At 42.6% G+C, this 20,189-nt stretch overlaps 1 protein-coding gene across 1 annotated transcript in view; it reads left to right on the top strand.

Moving 5' to 3' along the window:
* The window catches only part of gpr158a (G protein-coupled receptor 158a), a 55,798-nt gene that overhangs the window by 17,903 nt on the left and 17,706 nt on the right, over positions 1–20,189 (top strand). Inside the window, exons 3-5 of the mRNA XM_023431504.2 lie at positions 10,859–10,961; positions 13,852–14,078; positions 15,734–15,802. Of these exons, the coding sequence (XP_023287272.1) occupies positions 10,859–10,961; positions 13,852–14,078; positions 15,734–15,802 (399 nt within the window). The remainder of the gene's footprint in view (positions 1–10,858; positions 10,962–13,851; positions 14,079–15,733; positions 15,803–20,189) is intronic.

Genomic DNA, 20,189 nt, shown 5'->3' with positions numbered 1-20,189 from the left:
GGTGTGGTTTATTTCTGCCTCTCTAATGCTGAAAAGCTCAAGCTCTGTCTGTTGAATCACGGTTACATCTTGACCTTGGTTCTCAAGGTTGTCCTGGCCCAGCCCGCTATCATCTCAATCACACGCTGATTTCTCCGCCGTGTACCTTGTGCTGCTGAATTAATAACGCCATCAGCGTTAAACAACTGCCGCCGCCTCCTGCTGCTGCGTCTGCTCTCACCCTCCGCCTCTCATTCTGGTTTTTCACTTTCTCTGCTTCACTCTTACTTGCAAACAGGCAAGTGTGCACCATACACAGTTGTTGTCCTCTTTGTTAGGACATAATTTTAACTTGCGTTCATTCCCTGGAGGCTGACCTGAGCTCAAACCATGAAGACTACTGTATATTCCTGATTCCAACACTCCTTCTAGCCTAAGCCCATAAATAATTAACTCGGTAGAGACCACATTTTGATTGTTTTTGTCCCCATGAGACTGTTCATTTTCATTCCCACAATGTCTGTATACTGTCAGTCTTCACCCTTAAAACAAACTGTTTACCTTGTGGGGACCAGCATTTCTCCTCAGATGCACAAGCAGATTTTTTTATCCCCAAGATGTCAATGTTTATCAACCTGAGTTTTGTCCCCTCTATAAGACTGTGTGTATTTGACTGAAGAGATTTACATTTGTGTCCATGCAGTGTAACTAAAATAATTATTTTCTTTATTAATCGATTATTTATTCTGTCTATAAAAACATCAGACAAGAGTGAAAAATGCTCGTTATAATTTCCATACAGCCCATTGGTGTCATCTTCAGGTGTTTGACCAACCAAAGATATTCAGTTTTCTACCATAGATAACAAAGAGAAGCATACACATATGAACAAGTATAACAGGGGTAAAAAAAAAAGAAAGAAAGAAAAACAGATGATTGGCATTGACCCCAGTGGTGACCTACAACCTGAGCCTTTCATGTCGTCACGCATTGTTTCTGTGATTTACATCTCATTGTCTTTTGTCCTACAATCTTTACTTTGCAGCTGCCTTCAATTTAGAAAGATCAGACAAAGGCCGTGTATTGTATTGGCAGCCATGATAACAAGTCCTTTATCCGGACGCCAGTGGCTGCAGAGAAACATGCATTTCCAGGACGCCTGCACAAAGAGCGTAATGTACAACTGCCTGCACCTCTTTTCCTTGTTTTGCTTCATTCACTTAACCTAAGAAAGACATGTGACGCGCTGAATTGATGGGATTCATTTTTAAAACACTTTGAAAACAGACTGCCACGCTGGAATTCATTCATCAGCGTGTCACAGGACGAAGATTGATTGGAGCATCAGAAATGTTGCCTCATTTGCATGCAAAGGTTGTAGGCCTCATTCGACCCCATAATGAGCTGTTAGAAATCATTTTCTGTGAGAAACTGACTTTTCCAAATGGTGAATTCACTGAAACGCTATTGCCAGTGTTCCCTTAATGAAAAGCACTCTGGGTACAACATTAAAAGCAATGACACATGCTCTTAAATTTTATATTCATATTTACTTTATATAATTAAATGCTTTTGAACCAGTTCCTCATCTAAGGGTAAGAATGTGTCCCAGAGTTTTCCTATAAAAGGACCTTCCTTCTGTTTCAGATTGAATTGAATTTAAATTATTAATTGCTTGAAACTTAAGCTAATTGTTAATTACTGTCCTTTCTTACAAAAAGGAGAATAAAAATTGCGTCCTTGTTAAATATTAAGCGATGAATATCAGGAGACGGCTGCACAAAATACATTAAGTTAAGTCTTATTTAGACTTAAAGATTAAAAACTTAAGATTGTTCACTTAAGTATTTAAGGTGTTCTCCTAATCTTGTTCTTATACTTAAGGAAAGTTGGATCCCTCTACTTTCTGCAGCTTAATGATTGCCCTATAGTTTTATGCCATATGATCTTTCCGGTCAGTTACACTCGAGGTATTTCACAGAGTTTAATCGCCCTTATACGTCTGCTGAACATTGTGGTGAAGTTCCTGTCAAAACAATGAGAGGATGAGATTTCACATCTTTAATGTTACCGGCTTCTTAAAACTTACGGTGTTCAAGGAATTGATTTTTTTATTTCTATTTTTTAATGCACCGTTTTGCTGTGTTTTCTTCAAAGTCATACACACGAATTCTTCAGATAACGCATAGTTTCGTGTCACATCCAAACACGTCACTCTTCACTGTAGGACTTGATTTTTCACTCGACATGCTGTCTTGCTCAGAAAACTCCCCGAGTCCCCCGCTTCCAATGTGATACATTAGCTGAGCAATGGTGAGTAACGTTTATCTGCTTGTTTCTCTGACAGCTTCCCCATCCAAGTGTTCCCTCTACACTCATTCGAGAAAAAAAGTGCTTACCCCTTCATCTGTGAGGCCTGGCCGCCGTAGTCTCAGATAAAAATAGCAGTCTTTTTAGGATCTTGGGAATCCCCCCACCCCCCCCTTGCCCCCCTGCTGTTAGAAACACAACAGGGATTCCCATGAGGAATCACGTGTCAAGAATGGTTTCACACCAAGCCCATGACCCTTGCAACCAGCTGATCTCGCTGCAGCAATTTGGGTGGAGAGAAAGGGCTTGAAGCATCCTAATTAACTACGTTCCTTGCTACGTTGCCTATTAGAGTATGTTCAGGAGCCTATAAATAGGGTAATTGCTAATTATCTACAGTGATCGCACCAAAGCTGTGATTATGCTTCAGAGCTGATAAGGGTGCTTGATAGGAAGGAAATAGAATACTGCTGTGCACCAGCAGACTTAAATTCACCCTTCAATTTTAGCAAATCCTTTTGTGCTGGGTGAATTACGCAGCATTGTGGTGATTAAGCTGTCTCAGTCATCCAGGTCACGCTTGTCCAAGAAGGGTTGCATCGACAGACTGGACTTGGTTGTAGATGAAGACATTTCACCTCTCATCCATCTACAGCAAAGCCTCGATTCAACCCTCCTCCGGTAGGAAGTAAGATCTACTCAGGAAAAAAAAAAAAAAAAGGCAATAAATGTGGATTTCTTTCCACTGTAGAAAGAAAGATTAATGAGTTTCTCAAGGATAAAGAGGGATGTAGATACGTCTGCAGCATGGCAGATGGATGGACTGATACATCTTGGAAACAGTTTGTAAAAGTTTTCATTGTTGGACTCTCCTCTCTTCTGATTGGCTCACCGACCTGTTGTTATTAGAGCTCCGGAGAAAAGCCTGAGAGAGGAGATGTAAAACTACTCTGAGATTAAGCGTTTTTGGTTTTTAAAACCCATAAATATATCCAAACTATGAGACCTCTAAATGTTTTTGTAGCAACACAAACAGTAGCATGTCATGTCTGGGTCACAATACTTGAGAATATTTTTTATGTAACACTTCCTGTTTCATCATTCAGTACCCCAAAAAAATATGCTGTCATCCAAGGATACATGTTACTCATTTTCCCGATAAATGAAACCACTGATATACAAAATTCACATTGGACACAGCGACGATGCTCCGTGTCCCGCGGCCCGGCCTCCTCAGGGTTGTTGGAGATGGAAACATCAAGGCTGCGGGCTGTTGGCCATATCGCAGAGGGACGATAGATCACAGGACACTTCTGGTTTTAACATTGGCTCCCGGCCCTCGGCAGTGCAGAACCTTCCTTAACCACTGTCCCGCTAATTGGCTCTGTGGATAATGGTGAAACTCTGAATTTACATGGAAACACTTTGAAGACTTGAATACACTCGCCCTCAGGCAAAGTCTTACATCCGCTCTGCCCAGCTGCAGCAGCAGCAACAGCAGCAGCAGCACACCGTAAACCCAGGCAGAAAGCAAACACTCGGAGGAGGAATGTAGAGGTAACATTTGTCTAGGGACCCATGAGATTGGATGTAAAATGAGCACCGCAGCATGCTTACAGAGGATAGAAATAGGCAAAGAAAGAGCAAGGGACACCGACGAAAAGATAGAGATTAATAGCGGCTATGTTTACTGTCACAGAAGTTACCTGGCTTCACCCTGCTGTCTACCCAAGGTGCTTAAAACAAGACGGGTTGGAACATCCATCCGTTTTACATCACTTATTTGGATCCAGGTCACGGTAGCAGCAGCTATAAACATGATGGCCCAGGCATCCCTCTCCTCTGGCACATCCTCTCGCTCCTCCAGGGAGATCCTGAAGCCAGTTGGGATATATAATCCCTCCAGTGTGTTCTGGGTCTGCCCACAGGGTCTCCTCCCAGCTGGACTTGTCTAGGAATGTCTCCACAGGGAGGTATCCAGGAGGATCAGATGAAAGAGTCGTCTGTCCTAGTCTGAGCTTCTTCAGGTGTCTTGGCTCGCTATGGAGAATCTGAGATGTGAACAGGTTATTAAGGATGGAATATTTTACTTTCCCCCACATTCAAAGGGTAGTTTGTGTATCGAATAAAAAGTGACACCCTTAGTCTGAACTATGAACTCACAAACGAGCAGAAAAATGGTTATTTGCAGTTTGCTGTATATGAGGAGAGTCAAAGTGTAGGGTCAGTGGACCGTCCTTCATCACCCGTGACACGTTGCTCCCCGGACGCTTCTCTGAGGATGTCTTAAAACTTTGTGCACGATTATGCTCATGTGCGTCTGTTTTGCCGGCCACTGCAAGTTGCGGGAGTCAGCGTTACTGTGCATTTTATTTGTGTGAGCAGGGAATAAATATGTGCACGGCCAGTTCACTTTGACACTAACATAAGCTGTGAAAATGATTATGAAAGCAATATCCCAGTGGCGTCTGTTGTGTGCACTAAGGAGCTGTATGTGTTTACTTGTCCCAGCTTGATGGCAATGTTAAGCTCCCTCTAGGCCCGAGTGTTTATCTCACTGGTGTTTAGGCTCTGGTCTTTGGACGGCGCCCAAAGCGAGGCCCAACTGCCCGGGCAGCTCTGCTCCGGCTAACTCCTGCTGGTTGACCTCGTTTAAAGGCCTGGCTGGCTGTCTCGCTGTCCCTCTGAGCGCAGACACACAGCCATCCAGCTCTCTGCAGTGTCTCTGCTCTCACTGTGTATAGGCTGTGTCTGTGTGTTTTTGTCTGTATGACTGAGTGAGAGTGATGCGAAGGGCTGCAATTCTGGTTTAAGCCAGACCCAGGACCAATTTATTTATCCCAGTTCCTGCTTGACATCTTAAAAAAAAATAAAATAAAAAAATCAGTACGATCCCAGCCTGAAGCAGATATTTTGACGTCAAAAGTCTCCCTGCATTCCCTCTTTCTGTCACGTTTACTCTCGCCCTCTCTCACACACACACACACACACACACACACACACACACACACACACAGCTTCACACAAACCGTGATATACTTTTCACAGTCTTGCTCCTCTAACTTATGGGCCCATCCATCATGAAGCATTAACTCGTGAACCAATGGGACCTACTGTACTCTTTATATTCTCAATGACAGCCAGTTAGTCAGAGGACAGGGTTAGGTTATGTCATTTACTTAATATAAGACTTAATACACTTTATAATGTACTTTAATGTGGTAATTCTTTTTCTCCACTACCACTTCTGGACATGCAGCGAGTGGCCGTCCAACCAGGAGTTTATTTATTTGTTTAGATGTAGTTGTGGATTTTGGGATATAGTAATAAACTAGAAATAAAATCCAACCATTCTGAGGGTACTTTTTGGACAGCTCCTATATTATATTATCTTAATGTAAAACAAGCATTTATTTCATTTATTTATTTACAAATTTCACTGGGCCAAGTGTCATGGAAAGAATCACAACAGGGTGTTTCAGTGTTTAACACAACACGTACAGCGCGTCGTGTTTTTCTCTCTCCCTTTAAAACAAAACCAGCTTGTCGTCTAATTTCCCTGGTGCCTTCACACAGATCCTGAGCTGGCAGTTTACAGCACACTGCACACACGCATGCAAACACATGCACAGACACAACCGCACTGTATGTGCAGAGTAAATTGCCCTCAAGCCAAGTCTTCTCCTTCTAACCTCCTTTCTGTGCATCCTATAGTTCAATCTGTAATTACTGGATGATAAGCTTTCCTCAGGGTTTATGTTGCACTCTGTAGGATCATTGGAAATATCTACAGAGGCCTATTAGTGGTTGATTAGGCACTGTGCTGGACCGGAAGAGCGTGGGCTTATTTGAGAGAGAGGGAGAGTCCTCGGCAGGCCCTAATTAGCCTGAAGAATTGAGCTAGCTCCTAGTTTCCTGGTAAGGTGGAAGACGCCTGGCCTCTGCATCAATTAGTGCTGCTCTCGGAGTTGGTTTTTTATTCCCCTGCCTCATGTCACAGAGAGGTGATGGAGGAGAACTGCTGTGTTTGATGTCGGCAAAAAGAGAAAAAACGAAGAGCGTGTGCAGTGGTTCCCGCAGCCTCATGTACATTAATGCAATGATGCACTGTAGATATGTAGCTACACTGAATTTAATCTGTATCTCATGATGTAATATCATGCACGAGCCACGTCTTAAATTTAGCTCAGTTTGACATCTGTCACACACGAGTACACGACACAATAGAGAAAATGTATTTTCCAAAATAAAACCTTTCATCAACCACGAAGAAAGTGACACTGCTGCACCAAAATGAGTAAATAGAAATGTCCCAGGCTTCTCCATGCTCAAAGCTAATCCACATTAACTGTCAATGTGGAGTTCAGAGGTCACACAGTAGGGTCAGGGTCAATGGTATGGCTCCCAGAGTAGCCCCCAAGTTATAACGAAAAAAGAGGGAGCCAATAATTGGAATCTAGTAGCCATCACTCAAACAGCACCACCAATAAACTACAATGTCTATAAGATGGTCTGCTTTTAGATTCTTAGTGTCATCTGGGGTCAAATACAGCAAAATGAATATGAATGAAAGTAGAGTGATTCACTTTCCCTCTATTTACAAAAGCATTACAAAATTAGATGACACAGAAAGATTTAGAAAACATATTAAAATGTATATTATAAAGTCTATACCCATGGTAAAAGAGGAGGCATTTAGATTTCACTGATTCTATAATTAAAAAGGCCAAAAGTATGTGGACACCCAGCCACCCTCTCTCCTCACTTCCCATCATCTCTCTACTGCCACTTCCCATTTCCCTATCCAACATTTTAGTTACAGGCCTGTCCTCAAACTTTTGGCACAAAGTTAGAAGCACACTATTGTGTTGAACAGTGGCTCACAGGAGGAATCTGAGGGTAAGTGAGATGATTCACAGGATAGGAAAGGCAAAAAAAAAACGTAGCAGAATGTAGTTCAGTTATACAAGATGTGTTTTTCTGTTTTTTCTAATATCTAGTTTTGCACATTTAGCCACGTAGAAATAATTAAAATGGAACTACCTGGGTGGATATTAAGGGGTCACTAGATTTCCCTTAATTTGAATTATAAAGGGTGTAGTCCAAATTATGAAAAACAGCCCCAGGTGAAGAGTAAACACTGGGACCGGGGTGTCCGTATACTTTTGGCAATGTTTTATTCCCTCCTCTACTTACTTCAGATCAGTGCAGAATTGGGGTTCTGGTTCCTGCTTTGCCACCAAGACAGCATCAATGATTAAAATCTGATTTCATGTTACAAACAGCACTGGTGTAAGAGATTTCATACAAGCCAGAGACAGAGAGAGAGCGAGAGAGAGACAGAGAGAGTGAGTGTGTGTTGTGTCTATTTCTGAGTCCTGCGGCCTGGTGTAAGTGCTCTGTTGCAGGCAGACCACGCTGGTCTGACAGCGTGACGCACTTCGATAAAAAGGCTCTCGCTCGCGGTCACACACGTCACCATGGCAATTAGCATGTCAGAGTGTGTGTGTGATTGACAGCCGCCACAGCTGGGATGTAAACAGCAACGAGCGGTGCTGGTGGGGAAACCTGGGGTGCCGGAGACACCGCAGTACAACCTCTGGGTGTCTCTCTCACATGTGACTGTCATAAAGAATGAATGATGTAGATTGCATTTACTTACCTCCACACCCACAGGTGATGTGGGTGACACCATCATGTTACAGTTAAATTATCAGTTTTAAAGGGCAACCATGTCAGACCTTATCAGAAGCAACCGTTAGAGACTGTGTGCAGTCAAACGCATTATTCCCAATCATATAGACCTAATTAATTATCAGTTAATTCGATGTGATTTCTGCTCTCTGGCAGCACAGTTGACGCCTTCAGCTCATTATGGAAAGAACAATATGGCCGCCCGAGTAGCTATCAACAGAACATCATCAAACATAATTAATAGCATATGTCAGGCATATAGAAGTAGGTCACTGCCTGTGTGTGCTTTATTCAAACTAGTAGGTTGTCTTGCAATCAGAACAGATGTAGCTGTATGTTGTGTATATTTGACTAAAATCTACTGTAATGTATCATATTAGACCTATATAGTATTTTATAATGATGCTGGTTAAGTTTCAGAGACCAAATGGTTAATAGATTAATAAACAAAAAAATTAGTAAAAATGAATCAATAATGAAACTAATCCTTGTTTGCAGCCTTATAAAATGAGTTGGATGCATTTTCTTTAAGACCCACATTGTTTACATCTGTATTTGGGAGCATGCAGCTTCTTTCTTCCTTGCATCTTGTTAAACTGTGAAATAATATGATGCTATTGGGAGGAATGTTAATCACATTGCTCGCATACTTGCACTTATAGCAGTCAAAGATTCCCCAGGGTATCTTTAAATTGGCTCCTTTATAAGATTAAAAAAAAAAGTATTTTCCTTTTTTTTTTTTTTTTTTAATTAATATTTTTGGGAGAACTTTCTGTGAAAAGAAACTAACTCTAAACAGAAATATTCATGCAGCCCCACTACTACACGTCCCCTCACATCCTCAGAGACAGGTCTGGTTCAGAAGCTTCATTTTATGGCCCATTGATATGAGTCTGGCTCCAGGCTGGACCGCTGCCGCTGAGATCACATGTGACTGATGGCAGGTAGCTGGGAGGCAGGGCTGCGCCGTCTTGGCTGCTTCCCCGTTCAACATAGTCCACGTCCGAGTCGTCGCATCAATCACCGCAGCAGGCAGGAGTGCAGGATGCACTGCCAGGGCTATTCCTGGCTCTCCCTGTCACGCACATGAAAAATACACACACACACACACACACAGAGACACACACACACACACACACACACCTGTCTTTGACTGTTTGTCCTGGTGTCTCTGTGCGGTGGGCATATTAACAGTGGCAGGCAGTAGCTGCAGCATGCTCCACCTGTCCTGAGGAGACAGCTATTGCGAAATCAAACATGAAATCAGTTACCTGACTCACGTTGCAACACAGTGCTCATTTAAAGCTTTTTTTATTTATTTTTTTTATATGAAGGAATGCACATGTCAGTAGTTTAAATCAAACTGAGTGGACCATCTATTCTGCACATTCATCCTATTTGCACAAATAACATGTAGCCCACACTTTGACACCCACAGGATGTGTTGAATTACAGCTGCCTGTTGTTTCCTAAGCGGTCAGTGAGAACTACATTCAAGGTTATTATTCTTTTCCATTACACAAAGTATTTTGCCCCATTGTTGATATGAGTGCAGATTTAAAATATCACATACATATAAAACAAATCATGGTGGACGTGGATATTCAAAACATCTTTGTATACTATATATTTTAGATACATACAATGAAAAACCTCTTGTCTTTTAGGTCGTGTAGGGATGACACACTGATAAAGTCAAGATGGGAAAGTGCACAGGTTTTACGATCTTAAGATCAAAAGGCAGTCGAGGAGGAGGCGTCTCCGACAGATTACTGTAGTGCCACTTTAAATGCTTCGTTCTCCTCGGTGGAATTTGTTTGAGGAACTTGTTCGCTGAATAGTAACCTGGTAATTACCTTGTGCTTTTGAGGCTCGGCCCGACCTCTCCAAGGCTTTGACTGGGGGGGTGGGGGGGGGGGGGGGGCTACACTCTCTCAGACTGAAAAACACATTCAGACCTCACCAAGGACCTTGAGAGACAGTCAAAAATAGCTGCCTCTTAAGATGTGCAGAGTCCAGTCCGCTGTGAAGAGCATCACAGTGACTGGTGCTTCATTTAGACACCGCCACTGGCCTCGCCTCGAGATCTCGCAGTCAGGTCACAAACACTTCATAGCGTGTCAAGTGTCAGCTGAAGTACCGTTGCTATTCTGGGCCCTTCGTTCGTTCCTTGGGATTCATAAGTCATTATCATCTCCGCTTAGAAAAACTTGCTCACGTTGTGTGGGGGGGGAGAAAAAAAAAGAAGACTGTTATATAGTTTGAGAAACAGAGAACGAGTGAGAAAAAATAAATTGAAGGTTTGTGTCAATGACCTGAATGTGTTCCTACAGAAGAGAAGATGGAATCTCATTTCCCATAAGAAATCGAATTAATGGTTCCGCTTTAATCATGCAAAGAAGTCTGTTCTTAATTTAGACATTAATTATATCTTGTAATTTGGCAAGCAGCACGCAAAGTCTGCCCATGGCTGCCCCCTGACACCCCTTGTGTTTTTCCTGAGCAGCCCTCAGTCTGTTTCCTATCAGACTTTCAATCGAATGGAAGAGGCTTCGCTAATTTAATATTGAACGGCGAGAAGGTGCGAGGAATCTCACAACTTAAATAATTATTGAACCCTTGTCCCTCTCACAAAACATTTGATCTCACACTCTGCTGACTAAATTTCAGCTACAGCCTGTACTTTTGGTTCAGTGTTGGCATATTTGAATTGCTTTTTTATATATTTATGGTTTCTTATCAGTCAGTTTGAAATCCTTTCAATGTTAATGTTGGATTTAAGTGGCTTATTTATTATCAAGGAAATACGAGTATAAATTGCATTTTCTCGTCTTCGTGTCGTTGATGTATATGTTTGTTTGTTTCCTCCTCACAGTGTTTGCCGATCCACGGTCATGGATTCGTCTTAGACAAGTACAAGTGCCACTGCAAGAAAGGATTCTACCACCCCAACAGAGTGGCTGTCAACGGCTTTACACGTGAGTCAACGACAAATAAATGACGTTTTATATTGATCACAGGTAAACAATAGTATTTTATTACTGTGTCGTTATAAAGTGCTAACCATTTTTCTTTAATATATATAATCAATTTGAGGCTCCATCGATGTGCCTGAAAGCAGATTATGTCAAGATCATATGACACCAGGAAAACTGAACTGGCTTTGACAAAACAGTTTACATTTAAAGGGTCCACTCTGTTGATGAAGTCCATGCGGTGTGGTTGAAAGCCCTGGAAACACCTAGTAAATGAGCCTTCGGTTATTATTTTGTCAAACTGTTCTTGTTTTTTATTGGCAAATACCTTAAACCCCGACAGCTGCTGACCCCAACTGTACATTATTTCCCCAGGCATCCACAAACCAACCAGTACTGTAGAGTCCTGAATAGGCACTTTTCAGAAAATCTTGATAATTGATCAATAATTAAAAATAATTTTTTAAGCCGAATTGCCAAAATTCACTGGTACCAGCTTCAAAAATGTGCATATGTGCTGGTTTCTCATCTTTTCTATAATAATAAATTGAACATCTCTGTGTTTCTGCCGCTTTATAAACTGAATAATCAATTGATTATTAGATTTTGACACAGGGTCTACAAGATGGAAGATGGAGGACCTATAATAGTTGATAATGTGCGTCAGTGGTGCAAATTTATCACTAATTTGAGATAAATTAATTAAAGATCACCTTTCTGACTCAGCTTCAAAGTTGACCATCAGCTGTTAGCAGCAGAGCCATATCTTCACCTCCTGTATTACATTATATAACATCCCAGTTTTATAACTGTGCTAATGAAAGGGACGCGTGCTACTGCCCTGTCTGTAAATTGAAGTAGCCTCGGTACCTGGGGAGGCTAATCAGGTTCAAGATGGGAAATATCTTTTTAATGGTAGTTACTTCTCCCAGTTTATTCTGTCTGCTGTGAGTTAATTAAAAAAGGCTTTTGCAGACACAGAACCCCAGTGGTTTTCACCTGGCCTCCATCACTCTCTCCGCCGTGCTTTCATTTAAATCCACTTTCCCTCCCGTCTCATCCCACTCACACCTCATACACCGTGTTCCTCTTTGTCTATTTCAATTTTACCCTCTTCTCGCCCCTTTTTCCCCTCACTTCCTCATTTTTACATCGTTTTTTTTTATTTTTTATTTTTACTGCGCCCATTTTTTATTTTATTTTTTTTAACCCTAAAATATTCCCCTTCATGCGCAGAGAAGCAAAAAGGCTCCACAATTTGTTCCTCAGCTTGTGCTGTTTGCTGAGCTGCGTGTTCGTGTGTGCAAGTTTGCATGAAAGCTCAGTGTGTGTGTGTGTGTGTGTGTGTGTGTGTGTGTGTGTATTCGAGAACACAATAATAGAGAAGAGAGGCAAGCCTGTTAGTGAGGCGTACTGCTGCAGTCTGGCCCACCATGGGGCCAATAACAAGCCTGTTAATCCACAAGGGGACATCCTTGACACTCCTTTGCAGAGAAAGCCAGTGCAACTCACTTTCCTTTTGTCTCCCAGTGATCTTCCACTGTGGATCTTGCATATAAATACGAGAGAGAGAAGTTGCTGCATCTAAGCTTCCTCTGACTGTCACTCAGATGTTGGTGCCACAAACCAGTGAGAATGAGCTAAAGGATATGACTCACAGCTACGGAGATAAGTAGTCCTTTTGAAGGGATCAATGATGTGCAGAGTCATAGCTTTGAAAAATAGGCCAGTTTCTTTTTAAAGGCAAAAATCCCTGCAAATCTCTGAGACAATGGCTGTTTCCAATAAAGCCTCTATAAAAGCTCCATATATACGTCCACCATTTGTTATCTAGCCAACCATATGGGCATCTCTCAGGGGATTTCTAAACAAACCAATAACAAGTCCACTAGCTTCTTGCTGTCCCCTGAGTTTGGCTGGTTATTTATTTTTTTACCTTAGTTTACCGTAAGTCGGTGTGACCAAACTCTTCCACTTGTCACTCCTTTAGGAGCAGTTGGTGGTTTAGTGGCCTTCGATTTTCTTTTTCTTTTTTTAAGGATTTCAGCCAATCTGCTCTGTATATAGACTCCCGCATCGTCCCCGTCCTTGTCAGGATAAAATAACTGAGTGCAGACATGCCTCTCTGCGCTCTTTTCCCACAATCATCAGCCTTGTATGATATGCCGGTGACTGAACGAGGTGTAGCGGTGTTGACTTTTCATGTTCACACATATAGATCCATCTCCCGTGTGTTGACACAATGTCGATGAATCCCTGTAAGGTCAGGGAGGGATGAGCGTATATATATACTCGGGAAGCTTCAGCCTGTCATAGAAGAACTTGATCTCCTTTATCTTTTAATACAGGACTCAACAGAGCAGGAGGAAAATTCTGAAACACGCAAACTTACAATCTGTTTCTATTCTCTGTAAAAATAAATAAATAAATAAGAAAAAACTTGATGAACAAAGTCTGAATTAACATTGTGGAAAAAATAGAAACTGCATGACAGCATGTGATACCTCTGGAACTGCAGATTTAAAGGTCAGAAAAGAAACAGAAAAGTTTTCTATAAGGAAAAGGTCTTGAGATGATTCACGGCTCAAAGGTGACAGTAAGTAGGATTTATTTGCCCCAGAGTCGTGTCGTTCCAAAGCCAGGACTGAAATACCACTTCAATGACACCATCAATCACATTTCAACTTCATTTGATTTCATTTTATAATTGATGTTAATAGAATAAAAGTAGAATCTGGGCATTTTAACTGTTTATCCATTACTTTTAGGTAACTTTTTTACAACCTTTTTACCCCTGGCAACTGCGGACATAAAATAAATCTGCAGACTATTGTTCGCCTTGAATGTTTGGAATTAAACACCTTATTTACTCCACATTCTTCACTTTTAACAGGGATTGGGAAAAAGGGAAAAGCTGCAGAAAGCGGTCCCAACGCGGACGAGGGGTCCTCCAGCGACTGCCTGCCGTGCCAGCAGGGCTGCGCCTACTGTAAGGACGACACCCCCTGTGTGGCACGAGAGGACGGCGCTCTTCGCATGGCGGTGCTCTCCTTCCAGAGCCTGTGCATGCTGATTGTCTTCATTAGCATGGTGCTCATCTACCATTTTCGCCGGAATAAGGTAAGCGGTATGACGCGCCCATATCAGAGATTAACATTTATATAGTTAGTAATAGTCAGGACTCGACTTGTTACTGAAACACTAACGCTCTGGTTTTTCTTTTGCATTACTGCATTAGCCATGTTCAGCTTTTAGGGGATTTGTTTTGTCACCATAAAGAGCAAAAGTTTTAGAAACTCAGCAGTGCAGACGAGAGACCAACACACATCCAATTCACCGTTACAACATTGTGTCATTGTGTGTTTGATGTTTTCTGGGCCATATGGTCATCAAAGCCTTTTGGATGAATAAATCAGCGAATCCATATGTGGGTGGTCACAATAAAGCTTTGAAATAATTTCAAACGGCTCAGACACCACAGATCAACTCAACGTCAGCACCTTGACAACGACTGTGAAAAGCACTTAACTCTGATTCATACATCAGGCCACTGACCAATTTAACTTTTACAGTTTAGACAAAGACACACAAGTTTCTCAAGATAACACATTCATATCATATTATTTATTTTATTTTAATCTAATCTATCTTTATTGTGAAATGTGGCAGTGAGAGGTTGATTTGATTTGTAGTTTCATACTTGGCTGATGATGTCATTCATTGATCGTCCTGCTGCTCTATCACCCACACACACACACACACACACACCTGAAGACGCTGCCATTATATCAGTCTGAGTCAAACAAAGTCTCGCTCCCATTAATAAAGCAGATGAGAGTTTTAGATACTCCAGGGCTTTGTCATAATTTAAAGACCATTCATGTAATCCCCATTAATCTCGTCAAACTAAGTTTAAGAGCTTAGTTTCGGAGCTCTTCACAGACTTTCTGATAAATAAAAACACTTCATTTTCTTAAACAAATTCATTTTGGTTGCAGATTTAATTTATTCTTTTCATATTTTAAACAAGATTAACATGAGGCTAGTGGTTTGTGTTGCCTTTTGTGTGTATTTTTAAACGGCTGGCACAGCTGTCCTCTGCCCTTTTGAAAGCCCCCTCAAGCATCTTGTCAATTAGAGGAGAATTCGTTGTTAAATATCTTCCACAAGAGGTGCACAGATAGCGCCTGAGCTGGTGAACCCGGCTATAAAAAGTCCTCAAGGCAGGAGCTTTCATTGTGCTTTGTTCTCTTTCAACCAGCGAAGAAGAAAGCTACATTCCCTCCTTTTAAATCCTCCAGGATTATTACAATATCCTGCTGTTTTAGACTTGTTTAAACCTCCTGCAGTATGACGGACACTTAAAGATACATGTGTAGATTTTGGAGATTACAATGCTGCAAACCAACACCATGAACTACCTTCTATACTTTCTGCATAGGATCTTACATACATACATGAACATATAAATTAAAGCTGCTGTAATCAATGTTTTTATATAAACAATGGATCAAATGCTTAACTGTGATGTAAACTGTGATGTTTCTCCAGAGGGAATTATCACCTGACTTTGAAGTTCTCCTCAGCTTTACAATGTGTTTTAGTGTCTTTCAGCTAATGTGTTTTGGTTTTAGGATCCAGTATCTGTAAATAAGCAACTGTTTGCTAACACGTTAGCATAATAACAAGTGTCCAAACAAATCAATTAAAGCATGTTTAAGATATGATGGATAAATTAGAGGTGTAATGTTTGTCGTTTATTTCTCTTTTGTCAGAGTATCAGAGCATCAGGTCTAGTCCTGCTGGAGGCCATCCTGTGTGGAGCTCTGCTTCTCTACTTTCCGGTATGTCACTTTCGTGTGTGTGTGCGCGTGTGTGTGTGTGCGTGTGTGTGTGTGTGTGTGTGAGTGCTTACGCTCGCGCAGACTCTCATCCTTTCATGTGCTCATTTCTTGACGTATTGGCTGATAATGTTCATGCCGCGCTCCTTTTGAGCATCGAAAACAAACAAAAAATTCTTCTCCTTGACTGAAGGTTGGCATTCAGTCTGACCTTCAGTTCACACTGTCGCTCATTCATCTAAAACAGAATCAGAGCTCCGAACAAAGTTTCATATCTGCAGCAGCGGCACAGAGCAGGATTGTTTGCCTTGTCAGATAGTGCAAACCTCGGTTCATAAATCAAACCGTTTGGGTGTTTTTTTTGGGGGGGATTTTTGACAGCAGTATGGAGCTGTGATAAGCAGGGTTTTCACAGTCAAGGTGTGCGTGTGATGAAACAGGACTGGCAGAGACAAACATCCAAGGGCTTGTTGGTGACCCCCTGCTAACTGTACACAGAGCTGGCCAATGAACTCAGCAGCCTGTCAACACGACCATCTGTTGACCAGCCACTCATGCTGCTTCATACGGACCGCGCTCATTCAGACCGGCGCGGAAAATAAACTCCATTAAAATTTAAATCCTTAACCTTTTGAACGTTTGTCTATCCTCGACACTAACTCCATCAGACCTGCTGGTACATAATTGATTAATGACTTATCAAGCAAAAAAATCAATTGACCAGGAAAGTAAATGATCCTTCAATGAAAATGGATCCACCATGTTACACATATATTAGTACACATGCACTTTTCATACTAGCAGCCTTTTAAGGTTTTACATCGTGATAGTTTCCTTTCACTTTATTCGACACTGAGATTCTTGCTAATTCATATTAGAGTGTAATAGATCAGTTCAATTCATTATTATGTAATCCTCCAATCAGTGAAAATCAATCAGTGTAATTTTGCACCAGTAAACAAAAAAACAGAAGCCTTGACATTGTTTACCATCTTCTGCAGCACCTAATTATTCCTGCAGATGACCAGACTCTGTCCAACACCCACATGCCATTGATTTACATGAATCCACCATTACGTCTTCCTCCTCGGCGCTCGGGGGGCATCGGCTAATTGCAATTTAGCTGCAATCATGTGGAGCTATATGCTTAGCAAAGCAATGCAGGCTACGTGTAATTAAAGCCAACTGATTTAGAGCCGGCTAATCAATGCAATTTGCTGGGACAAGGTCCTGGAAAGTAATAATGTTTGAAATCTGCAGAGTGAAGGTAAGCTGGGGAGTCAGGTTATCGGTTAGTGAATGAATGAATAGGAGATGATATTCCTGTATCTTGCTGTTGTGGCGATGGCAGCGGATGCTAAAAATAGAGGTTGTACAAAGGGAACCTAACTTTGTAGGTTACTCTCTAAACCCTGCCTTGTTTAGAGATTACACTTTCACTGCTCAGTGTTGGATTACTCCATACCGCCGTGCAGAAACGGGTCGCCGTGAAACACGACTGATCTCGTTTTGATAAAACATCTCGGCCTGATCATGTGAAAACAGCATCTCCCTGCATGCCTCTGCGCGGCGCGCTAGATTGATCTCCACCCTGATGCATTTCCATGTCTCCCCTGCGAATGAGCCGCGGCTGCGAGGGTGAGACGCATCACTCCCAATCTAAATATAGATTCAGAAATATTCCACCGCCGCCGCTGCTTCTATTTTAAATAATTCCACTGTTATTAAGCAGCAGGAGATATATCTCATCCTGCTCCCATGGCATTCTGCTTTGTGGAGTAATGCAATTTTTTCCCCTCCTTTTCTCTCCCGAGTGTGTCACATGCAATAACTTCAGCCACCACCCCCCACCCCACCCCCCTGCTTCTCTCCTCACCCTCCTTGCTTTGAAATGAAGGGGGAGGACGGAGGTGCAGGGAGTGCAGAAGGAGAGAGAGGCAAAATTATGGCAGTGCCAAAGCCGGCTATTTCCGTCTGGCTGTGGAGATGAGAGAGGGAGAGCGGACACACATTTGTGTTTCACAATGTGATCCGGGGGGGGGGGGGCTCAGATTGGAGCTAAGTGACAGAGTTTGGATTGCTATTGCTACCTGTTTTTCAGATGTCACCAGCCCCCTTACGGTCGGGCGACGGTAATGAATCACGAGGCGTTGCATTGTGGTGCCACCTGGTATCAACTTATCAAAAGACACTCTGATTGGTGGAAAATGCCAAAATAACGAAACAAAAAGGGGGATTAATTAAACATGATTCTACTCATTCTGTTTAAACTGCAGCTCATGTGTCACAGTAGCTGGGAGAAGAGACAAAATCGTCCTCTTTTCTCACAGTTACAGTCCAATTACTCGTGTTTACTTTACCCGTATCCGACAGACCTTTACTTTGAGAACGTATTCAAGAAAAAGGTTAAAGGTTTATTTGATGTGTAGTCAAGGTGCTGCAGTGAGCCTGTAACAACCAGGCTATTCAAATGCATGTAAACACACCATATGAGACTTATCTTCCTCCTCTCTCCTTCCCAACCCATCTGTGTGTGCACCAGTGCAGTCTGCCCCAGAGACGCCACTAAGTCGTGGTTCTCTCCCTTCATGCTCTCCCCCATGTGAGACATGTCACGCCTCCCGCTCTGCTGCTTGTGCATTCATAAAAGTTAACACATACGCGAAAGTGGTAATCGCCAAGTTTCTATTTTTAATTCCGCCGGCACCTTTTGTGCTGTAAGCGTCTTTGCTGCAGTGTTTTCCTCTGTTAATCCTTCAAGCGTCCCGCTCAATAAAAACCTCTTTTTTTCGAACCAGTAGTCTTAGGGGTGCTGTCCCGCCCCCCCCCTGCCCCGTCCCTCCGTCCGTGTCTTTCCACCTGTCCACTCACAGCATTGTCTTGGTGCCAAGCTGGGGCCAAGGTGGCACTTCAGCCCATCGTGGGGCGTCGCCATGCATGGCAGGCAGGCAGGCAGGGCTTCACAGCACATCAGGGGGCTAATGAGAAACAGTATGGCCAGGGGATAATGTATCCTGACCTGACAGGCCATGAAACACAGTCTGCCAGCCATTTCTCTCCCTTGCTCTGCTCTGCCTTCCATCCAAGCTGTTCTGACACTTTCAATCTGACTTAAGTGGATCTGGAGGGTTTCTGTGTGCATTTGCAACCCCTTCTCTCTCTCCCCCCACCTCCCCCCATCTGCTTCCTTTCCTCCCTCTGCAAAGTGCTGAAGAGTCTCCCAAAACATACGGTCACCGAGTTGAAGTTGAGGATGCACTGCTGCAGCTGGAGTGTTCCTTCTTGTCTACACGAGCCAAGAGATGGAAAAAGCAGAAGAGATCGGAAGGAGAGAGAGAGATAGCATCGACACATGTAGGCAGGTTATTCCCTCTCTGATACGTCCCTTTGCGTATCCCTCAAGATCTAGTCGGTGATGGGGGGGGGGGGTTGTGGGAGGTGAGTCCTGTCTTTCGCTGTGCAGAGGGCCGAGCTGGATGTAATTTACACCCGGCTCACCTCGGGGAGCGGCGGGAGGAGAAGAAACCATTACCTCCCTCCAGAAAGCTGCCCTTCCCGTGTGGCAGTGAGTGTCGGCTTTCATATAAAAATGGATCCATTGCTATTACAACACCCCACCTCTCCTCTGCTCCCACCACTCACCAGCGCTCCCTCCCACTCTCTCATACTGAAGGTGTTTTGTAGATTTTTAAAAAAGAAGAAGAAGAGCAGGAGGATGATGACCAGAAAAAGCGGGGCATGGGCGGACCGGATGGCTGTCACTATTTCATGTCAAAACATTAAAAGTAGCACGGGAGCTTTGTTGTGACAGAATGATTCCCGAGGCTGCGCCATCCCATTCTCCACTCAGATGGAGACAGACACACTAAATGGCTGAAAGTCATTTTTCTCCCCTTTTTAGCTGGAAGCTGTTTCCAAAGAAACTGTGATAACAAAAGGCTGAAATTCAGCTCCGTCTGTTCTCCTGACTGGTGCCGGCCAACGTCTCCGGCACTCGGGCTTTAGTTGTTTTCAAATCTACAAACTGACGTGTTTATACTGCATCACAGACAGATGACTAATATATGATATTTTATTTTGACATTTTCATTCCAGTAAGTGCTCTATTAGTATGAGGTTGCGCCTCTAGCCGTCACAGCTGCCAACCCTGATAATAATTCAACATTCAAACCTTAATTTTGAAAATCTACCAGAGGCATTAAAACCATTTGGGTCACAGCATCAGTGTCTTAACTTTATTAAGTTCTGACCACATCTGTTTATAGATTAAATGAATGTGAGCAAGTTAAGTGGCGGCTACCTTCAGGTGTGAATCAGCAGGAAAATACGTTTTGGGGGCTCAACAGGAAATGGCTTTATGTCACAAAACAGACGGTTGAAGGTTTTCAAA

This window comes from Seriola lalandi, unplaced genomic scaffold, assembly GCF_002814215.2.
Source record: "Seriola lalandi dorsalis isolate HSWRI2012SDOR001 ecotype SW California unplaced genomic scaffold, Sedor1 jcf7180002054923, whole genome shotgun sequence".
Classification (NCBI taxonomy): Eukaryota; Metazoa; Chordata; class Actinopteri; order Carangiformes; family Carangidae; genus Seriola; species Seriola lalandi.
The sequence above is the reverse complement of the archived record's forward strand: the minus strand, read 5'-3'. Positions and strand labels throughout refer to the sequence as shown.